The 10063-nt window shown below is 45.4% G+C and overlaps 1 protein-coding gene across 1 annotated transcript; it reads left to right on the plus strand.

The window, feature by feature from the left end:
• Positions 1-9093: 9093 nt before the first annotated feature.
• Positions 9094-10059, plus strand: LOC308081340 (alanine--tRNA ligase, cytoplasmic-like; the record flags this gene model as incomplete). The annotated part of the gene is made up of 1 exon (XM_080457719.1): positions 9094-10059. A coding segment is annotated over one exon (966 nt), but the record flags the coding sequence as incomplete, so codon positions are not given.
• Positions 10060-10063: the final 4 nt, after the last annotated feature.

Consider the following 10063-nt stretch of genomic DNA (forward strand, 5'->3'; position numbering starts at 1 on the left):
CAATGAAACGGCGATAATAGCCGCAAAAACCTAGGAATGACTTTAGAGATCTGAGATCGGTGGGCTCCTTCCAATGCTTCACCACTTCCACCTTCTCCGGGTCTGTGGCGATTCCGGACTCGGAAACAATGTGGCCCACGTATTTCACTTGAGGTTGACAGAATTGGCATTTGTCAATTGAGATTTTCAGGCCTACTTCTTCGAGCCTATCTAGGACCTTGAGTAGGCGCTGCTCATGCTCCTCGAGCGTTTTGCCAAAGACGATTATATCGTCCAAGTACACAAGGACTTGAAGGAGGTGCATGTCTCCAACGGCTTTCTCCATTAAGCGTTGGAACGTTGCAGGGGCTCCAGTTATCCCTTGTGGCATGCGCTCAAATTCATAGAATCCAAGGGGACAAATGAAGGCTGTCTTCTCTTTATCCTCCTCAGTCATAGCTATCTGATAATAGCCACTCCTTAGATCCAATACCGAGAACCACTTGCTGCCTGTCAGTGCATCTAACGCATCATCGATGCGAGGCATCGTGTACTGGTCCGGTATGGTGCGACTGTTGAGGGTTCTATAGTCAATACAGAATCTGACCCGTCCGTTCTTTTTGCGGACGACCACAATGGGAGAGGCGTAGGGACTACGGGACTCCTTAACAATCCCTGTCTCTAGCAGCTGCTGTAGGTGGCGTCGGACATCGTCGATGTCTGCGGGAGCCAATCTGCGAGACCTTTCCCTGAATGGTCTGGGGTCATGTAGGCGTATGTGATGCTCCACCCCCTTTGCCAGGCCAACATCCCACTCTTGCAATGAGAAGACATTTATTCTCTCAGCTAACTTCTGCCGAAGCCGGTTCTGCCACTCCTCAGAGATGGGTGAATCGCAGAAAGCAAACAGAGCTGGGTCTATTGCATCTGCTGGGACACTAGATGACTGGACTGGGGTAACTGCATCAACAGCATACATCTCTGCAACTACAGTGCCCACTGGTATTGAGGTTCGCTTTTGGGACTCATTATGAAGGAGCACTGTGAAGCAGTTGGCGTTTATGTCTGTACTCTGCAGCACACTGGGCTGTACTAGCACGCCAGCTGGTAGTGACTGTTCAGCGGGTGCATCAATCATCACTATGTCTCTTGACATGGGAGTCGGACTGTCTACTTTACAAGTGGCATAATACTTCTCTCCTGGGGGTATTGAGAGCGGACCAGGTCCTTGCCATTTCACTCGTCCAACAGCGTCATCCATTGCCTCAGATGGAGTGAGCTCAGCCTGCACTTGGACTGGTGCATACACTGGTTGAATTCTCATAGAGTGAACAATGGCTTCATCACCACTTTCTTTCAACAGCTCCCATAGTCTGTGAAACAGGAATGCGTTGGTGCCGACAATCACAGGGGCTTGATTGTAGTGCTCTGGCTCAGGACAGACCAAAGCTAAAACTACTATGGGCCCTTTGACACCTGTCATATTTTCTGGGAACTCCATCTCCACGACGGCATAGCCTTGATAAGGATACTCTGTGTTGGACAGACCCCAGAGGCCTAAACGAGAGATGGGGTTTACTGGGACCTCCTGCAAGTGTTCATTGAACCAACTCTCAAATATTATGGTCACGTTGGAACCACTGTCTAGGAGAGCGTTGCAGGTCAAGTCATTGACTTTGATTGGGTGAATCATTGACGGACCCACGAGACCCTCAGGCAGGCTGTCGTCTTCAGGGACTTCTACTTTGTGGACCCTGGCAACACACTGCTCTTCTGATGAGTCCTCTGGGTCATCTTCTGGGTTCTCTTTTGTGTTGTCTTTCCCTGGTCGCACTAAGCGTATTAGCTTTTTGATGACTTTCTGTGAGTTCTCTGGGGCAGTGCACTTAGGTGCAATATGACCACTCTCTCCACACCGGTAGCAGAAATATCCATCAGTCTCTTTGGGAGACTGTCGTTTGGTCGGACCAGGCTTATGGCCTGAAGCTGCCTTGTTCTTTCTGGACCAGGTCGTGGAGTCGCGGTCTGCGGTAGGTGTCACTGACATAACACTCATCTTATTTTCTAGTGCTTTCACCTGTTGTCTAAGTGACTTTAGCTCACTGTGTGACTCAGGTTTTGGCTTATTCTTTTTCTTTGAACCACTTGGACGATCAGAGGGCTGGGGGCTTTGCTCATCCATCTGGTCTTCAGGTTCACACTGGCGAGACGACTCAGACTCTCTTTCTTTTGATGCCTGCACTGTGCGCACATGCTGACGGCGCTTAGGTGCGGCTAGGCTTTCTCTAACAGAGTGACGGTCTTCCTCTTCACGGATCTCTTTCAGCAAGCTCAGAAAAGAAGGGGGGTCATCCTTCCGTTCCCTAACCTTCAGCTGAAGTAACAGGAGGTCAGAGGTCGAACCTCTAATAAGCTGCTCAACTCTGGCTTTGTTAGCGGTGCTAACTGGGAGGCCACCTCCTTGCACTACTTTGATAGGGACCTCTCTAATCTTTGCAGAAATTCAGACAAACGCTCCTCAGGCTGCTGTCGGAGTGATCTGAACGCGAAGTAAAGGTCTTCACCTGACCCTGTCTCACCGAAGATGCTCTCTATGGCCTCTATGTAATCCATGGGGCTAGCATCAGGATCAGTCATACGCACAGCTTGAATGATCTCTAAGGCGGGACCTCTGAGACTTTCAAGTATTCTTCTGCGTTTCTCTTTCTCGGAGCATTCGCCTTCCTCTACCATGAATTTGGCCTGCTCCAGCCAGAGGTCTAGGTATTCTTCTCCTGTGGGAATGGGACTGACTCCGGAGAATGTCCTCAGACGTCTATAACCATGGCTGTCTGACAGTTTATTGGTTTTGCCCCATACATCGCCCACTGCACGTATAATGGACTCAGTGTTGCTGGGCCCCGGTGCACTGGGGGTGCATAGTCTCTGGATATCCTCCATTGTTTTCCCCTCGTCCAGGAGGAGTTTGGTTAACTTCTCTGTGAACTCATCTGGACTGCCCGTAGCTTCTATGTAGTGCACCGTACTCCAAGTGCTCCCACCCGCTATTGGCATTATCTCTGGGGGAATTTTGGTGGGGTCTATCTCTTCGCGGCACTCACATAACACCATTAAGGATTGGAGTTGTGAACGAAATATTTTGCCCCTTACTTTGACTTTGCCCAAGGCTTTGACAGTCTCTACGGTTTCTTCTATATCGTTTATTTGAGTGTCTTCTGGCACACCATATATTAAGAGAGCTTTTCTCATGTCTAATCCCTCTCCCCTGCACCAATCAACTAAATCCGACTGTGTTGGACTGCTCGTTTGGCTGGTCATACTTGCAACGTGCTTAACTAAATTTTCACAAAGAGTGTTTAGGTTTTGGGACTATTCACTATTTATTCACTGCTAAACAATCTTTTACTTGTGTGTCACTTAGCTCAATTTATGTTGGTAATCAATCTCAGTGGTGCCTCCAATGTGTAACACCCGTCCCAGGTAGCTATGAGGATTCTTGTGTAGTAGTACTCTGGGCGGGGCCTGGGTTCGTTTTAATAAAATGGCGCGACTACCTGTAGTCTAACCTTTTAACTATTTTAATCTGTACTTATTTAATTTTAATTCAACTGGCTGGTGCCTCCAAATAAAGTTAGAATATAATGAAATTATACTCCTTTAAAGTATGTTTTTAACTTGTTTCCTGCTTTTAACTACTTTTTTAAACACGCATTAATCAACATGAATTATATTATTACCATACATGAATTATCTACGAGCTATGACACAACAAGGTTACTTTACCTTTAACTACCTAATGTAGGTAGGGGTATTTATTACACCAAAAAACAATAGTCTCTCAATGCAGCATAAAATAAAAGCATACAAGAATTGTGAATAAATGTGGATAAACAAATAACAGGTCACACACAATAATGGGCCCCACTCGCACTCACACACCTGACTGCAACTCAATGTCCTTTTTAGTGACCCTAAACTGAACGCTCGTTGCAGGCCTGAGTTGTAGCTTGGGTGCGTTGAGGCCTACAAACGGTGGTGGCCGCTTCACTTGTTCACCAAGCAGAAAATAAAAATGCACGTGCACAGTACAGTACTCACTCACAAGTCCAGGTATAGGGTTAGAAGGGGAATGGTGAGGGGTTACCGCATGATGGGGGGAATGCAGCAAAGGGAACAGTGGCGATGACACACGATGAAACACTCCAGAAGAAACAGCAGGACAGTCACTCTTCAGCAGGGCAAAGTCTTGAAGCTCACACTTGTCAGTATCCTAAAGCAAATATATCAGCTAAGTAACAAGTCCATATGCTATATCATGAAGAGATAGTTGTAGCTTGTACTTAACCAATCATATATAATGCCAAGCTATTGCATTTACAACACAATACATAGCCATTTGAATGTTGTGAAGGTGCTAATTGCTTATGGCGATTAACAAACACATTAACTGTTTCACTCCAACACTTTGGTTACAGCACAGAAACACTACAGGCATATATTTACCTCTTGTAGATCAACACAGTTCACACCACAGGATAACTTGTCGTCAACCAAGGTTACAAACTGGCATTTTCTTCACACAGCACTGCACAAAAAGTGACTTCTCACTCTGTCTGTCCCTGGTAGAATGACTGATTGTCTGATTTAGAAAAACCTGTTCCCTAGTAGGCTGATTAGCTCATATGAAACACCTGTTCCCTAGCAGGCTTGGAGAACCCACCCCTCCACCTGGGACTGGACTCTGATTGGCTGTCAATTAAGCACGAACAAATCAAAACAAAAGAAACTCAAGATTGACACATGCTGCTAACAAGATAGGTTGTGAGCCTACAGACATGTGCTGTGCCATGTACATTTCAAACAAACTATGCCCTTCTGCACTGATTACAGGGTTTTAACTCAAAGGACTGGGGATTAGTTTCGTATTTTAATACATGGCATTCTTCCATATATATTTTACCCTATTTAAACCATATGAAGTTAGACTTTTTAGAATAATGTTTTAAATGTTTTAACCCATTTATTTATAACATGAATGTAAGCCTATAGTCTAAATGAATTGTGAGATTAGTTTTTAGACTGGGCTACATAAGGAAATAGACCTCCCTACGGAGGAGGAAAATTATTTTGATTCACCAACAAACAGCAACTCAATGTTCCTTGGTGGAGTTTGTGAGAGTGATGTGCTAGAAGTGGTTAGAAGGTTTAAGGTTTGTCTCTGCTCCGTACCAAGTGAGAGTTAAATATGGAGAAGCCTCGTATCTCCATATTTTAGATATTTCGTTTTGTTTTTCGTAAATGACTGCCCTGCTTCATCATACTAATAGTGTCACACAAAAGAGCCGATATTCAAGCTCACAACAAGTCGCGATGTGACACGTGTGTGACCTTGTACATCTGCTATTATTGCGATATTATTTTTGTCTTCAATTCTTTTTTTGGACAAAAGTTTTTTCCACTCGACGGTGACAATTATGTTCAAATATGTTGTGTACCAGGCAGTGAGGGGTTAACTCTGATGTGTACCAGTGAGGCTTCAATCTGTACCAGAAGGTTGTGTATTATGTGTGATACTGTGTTTCTGCACTGGACTATACTTTTCATAATAAAGGGTTCTTCTACTCATCATTGCTCTAATCTCCAGTTTGATTTTATTGTATTTTGTTATTTTACAGTGGGGAAATAATTATGTTTAACCCATTAAGATGAGGCCGATTCTACAAATGCTTTCTAAATCAGTAGTTCTTCTCACACTTTCAAGATTTTTCAAAAATAGCAGATGTACAAGCTTGCAGTGCGGCACAAAGTGACTTTCTGTGAGCTTGTATATCTGCTATTTTTGGGTTAACCAAAGATGGTTAATTTAAGAAGATAGAGCATCCCAGAGCCTTCTATTGGACAATTACGTCAATGAGGGGGCAGAAACAGTGCCGGTCACATGATTCATGTAAACTCGAAATAGTGACAAACGCTCTTAGACTCCAGTGCATTCCGTAAATGTCCTGTTCAGAGCTTTGTCCCTATTCGCCAATTAATCTCTCAAGAACAGATTCAGAGCTTCGCAATCTGAATCTGTCGGGACGGTCGTTCAGAACGTGTGCACATTGGCCTACAAGTGGCCTACAAGCGGGCAGGCCTCTTAGATCCGGAAGCAAGGCGCGCTTTAACCAATGAAAGCCGCTCCAGTCTCGACAGACTTTCTAGGTCTGTGAGGCGAAACATATGGTCCGCAGCCCGGACTGACACAAATAGTGCACAGCGCATGTCAAGATTTCATTCCATCGCGGCAACCGTTGTTAACTGGTGTGGTTGTCTGTCTGTGAGAATGACCTCCCCGGTGTCTGTCTCCGCACGGTAATGTTACATCGCGATCTAAATTTAACTCTGCGAGGGTACAGATGGAACCAAATGGATCCGTGGACCCTCTCTCGGACTAACAAAAACTGCCATGGCTCTTTTAAGCCAACCGCTCATATTGAACTTAATTCCTAAGTAAATTGTTTATGAACAGAGCTAAATCAGTTTGTGTGCCTCAGCCTCAGCATAAAAGAGTTATATTTTTTGGTTGCCACTGCGTGGCCCATAGTGTTCCGTGGTGGAAGAAATGTTATCTAGTCGGAATGAAAACATAGGTGCACCACCGGAAGTGGAGGGCTGAGGGCATGGACCAAACCCCGGTTTCCAGTCAGCGTAGGTCTAGTTAATCACTCCCCCCAGAGTCAAATGCAAAAGTGAAAAACGCTGGGGGCGCTGTTTTTCCTTTTTATTTGACGATGGGTTCCCAGATTTTTCACCAATAGAAGGCTATGTAGAAGACCTGGCCCGAAAAAGTGAACGGAGATGACGCAACTCTCCTTATATGGACCATCCCAATTGGAGCCACTAGGGACGAAATGGCACACAAATCCTACAAATGGTCCCCCAAGTCTGACGGCAGATCTCACAAACGTCCCTTCTTTCATCCAATCAGGAGAGAGAACTGATACATAACATGACACATGAAAAACTAGTGAAATCGGAAGTGATGAAAACATTTTATAAAATAGCAGACAACAATGTAAGTATAACATTGAAGCTGATACATCGTGAGGAGGTTCTCTCTCCTGGTTGGATAAAACTGGTATCCCAACCTGAAAAATTATTGTCTCCGCCAGGCAGAAAGGCATGGCGAGAGAGTATGTTTTACCCCCTGTCCGTCCGTCCGTGTGTGTGTGTGTGTGTGTGTGTGTCCATGTGTTACCAGCTAATCTCCGGCACCGTTGGCCCGGTCGCTGCTAAACTGTGCACACACACTCCCTGGATGCCAATTCAGAACCTCTGCCTCAAATTTTTCACATGGGCCTGTTATAGCGCCACCTGGAGGCCGATTTGTGCAAAACCATTTTTTTTATATTACTCCTACAGATTTAATCCAAACGTCATGCAAATCGGTACACAGTATCTCTATAGCCATGTGATCAACACGGATCTGTCCGATATCCCATATTCCATCCTCATAGGCTAAGGTTGGCTTCCAAAATTTGCAGGATTGGTCCGCTTTGAACAAAATGCCTCAAATCATGAACGCAGCTTGCGTTTTCCGTGAAATTTCACAAACACATTCCCACTACGCCGAGGAACAAATGGCACTTGACATTTTTTAAATCAGCCTCATGGTGGCGCTATAAAAGGCTGATTTGTGTTTTTAACTATAACTGCACCGATCTGCATGAAACTTTGCACGCACACTCCCTAGAGGCCAAGGAAAAACATCTTTCCTGCATTTTTCACATTTGCCTTTTATAGCGCCACCAGGAGGCCCACTTATGTAAAACACATTTTTGGATATTAAGCCTTCAGATTTTATCCAAATTTCGGTACACATGATCTCTATAGTCATGTGATCAAGATGGAACTGTTTGATTTTTCATATTTCATCTTGATTGGCTAACATTGACATCTAAAGTTTGCAGAAGTGGCCTGTTTTGAGCAAAATGCCAAAAATCATGAACGCAGCGTCCGATTGAAGTGACACTTTGCACGCACATTCGCACTATGTTGAAGAACAAATGCCACCCTTTAACATTGCCCTATTATAGCGCCACTGGGAGGCCGATTTTTTCAACACTTTTCTTTTTTGTATTACTCCTACAAATGTTGTCCAATCATCATGCAAATCGGTACCCATTATCTCTATAGTCAAGTGATCAAGATGGTTCTGTCCGATTTTTCATATTCCATCCTGATTGGCGAATTCCGAACATTGTTGGCCCACAATAACCTACCTGACCTGGCGGAGACCTGTGCTCCGAGGAGCACTTTTTCTAGTTTTCTGTTTAACAAATGTGCCGGAGAGATGGGGAGACCTATTACTGAATAAACACTCTACAGCAGTCATTACTATCAGGATATACAGCTATTTAACAATTAAGTTAACACAAATATCACTCCCTTTTAAAGTAGTAAAATGAAAATCCCTTCACTTTCAGATGTCTTCAGTCAGCCAACTGATGAATATAGTATATATAGTCACCAACGTATCTATTTTTGTCTTTATCTTGCATAAAAAAAGGTAAATTTCCCCCCTTCAAACATGCTTACTAATCCAAAAAGTTATTCCTTTTCTTGTTTTGTTTTCACAAGTATTCATAATCTAAACATTTTTACGATCACGAAGCAGACTCGATAAAATACATCTACGATAGTCTTGATCTAAGGCTATAAAGACATATGATGGTCGGAGCCATCTTCCATCGGTAACTATCAATAAAGGCAGAAAAAGTCCAAAACAAATATATATTTAAAACAAAACGTATATATGTATTTTTTTTCAAATAGCCTTGCCTAATTTTAATTTACAGTACTGTGGCGGTGGGATTTAAGGGGTCCTAGCACTTGCGTCCTAGCATAGACTGTCAGAAATAATGGATTTGAATATACCGGGTTACTGCGTCCACGATGCACGCGCATGTCAGCGTGACGTCACTGTGACGTGGAGCATTAAGGCATGCTTTAAAGGCAGGTCACAGCCATACTGCTGCCTTTGTGCAAAGGCAGTGTGCAACTCAAAGCTGCACATAACAGTTATTTTTTCCATTCAGAAGTAATAGCAGCTTCAAAAGCTAATAATCCAGAATGGACTGTGTACTAAGTGGTGCTCAGATCCGTAAGAAGTTCATCGACTACTTCCGTCGCCATGATCACCTCCATGTTCCATCATCGTCCACCATCCCGCTGGACGACCCCACTCTGCTGTTCGCCAACGCCGGCATGAACCAGTTTAAGCCGATCTTCCTCAACACCATCGACCCCTCCCACCCCATGGCCCGCCTGCGTCGTGCCGCCAACTCTCAGAAGTGTATCCGCGCTGGCGGCAAACACAACGACCTTGACGACGTGGGCAAAGACGTGTACCACCACACCTTCTTCGAGATGCTGGGCTCCTGGTCCTTTGGGGACTATTTCAAGCGTCAGGCCTGCGAGATGGCCTTGGAGCTGCTGACCCGGGAGTTTGGACTCCCCGTTGAACGTCTGTACGTCACCTACTTCGGGGGCCGCGCTGAGGCGGGCCTGGAGCCCGACCTGGAGTGCAAGCAGATCTGGTTGGACCTGGGGATGGACGAGGCCCGCGTCCTGCCCGGCAGTATGAAGGACAACTTCTGGGAGATGGGGGACACCGGTCCGTGCGGCCCCTGCAGCGAGATCCACTACGACCGCATCGGAGGGAGAGACGCTTCTGACCTGGTCAACATGGACGACCCCAACGTGCTAGAGATCTGGAACCTGGTGTTCGTTCAGTTCAACAGGGAGTCGGAGACGGAGCTCATGCTGCTGCCCAAGAAAAGCATCGACACAGGCATGGGTCTGGAGCGTCTGGTCTCCGTACTGCAGAGCAAGATGTCCAACTATGACACCGACCTCTTCACGCCATACTTTGATGCCATTCAGAAGGGAACAAAAGCCAGGTCTTACACGGGTAAGGTGGGTGCTGAGGATTCAGATGGTGTTGACATGGCCTACCGTGTGCTGGCTGACCACGCTCGGACCATCACGATCGCTCTCTCGGACGGAGGAAGGCCCCACAACACAGGCCGAGGCTACGTGT

Source organism: Gymnoscopelus braueri, assembly GCF_963280865.1.
Source record: "Gymnoscopelus braueri genome assembly, contig: SCAFFOLD_176, whole genome shotgun sequence".
NCBI lineage: Eukaryota > Metazoa > Chordata > Actinopteri > Myctophiformes > Myctophidae > Gymnoscopelus > Gymnoscopelus braueri.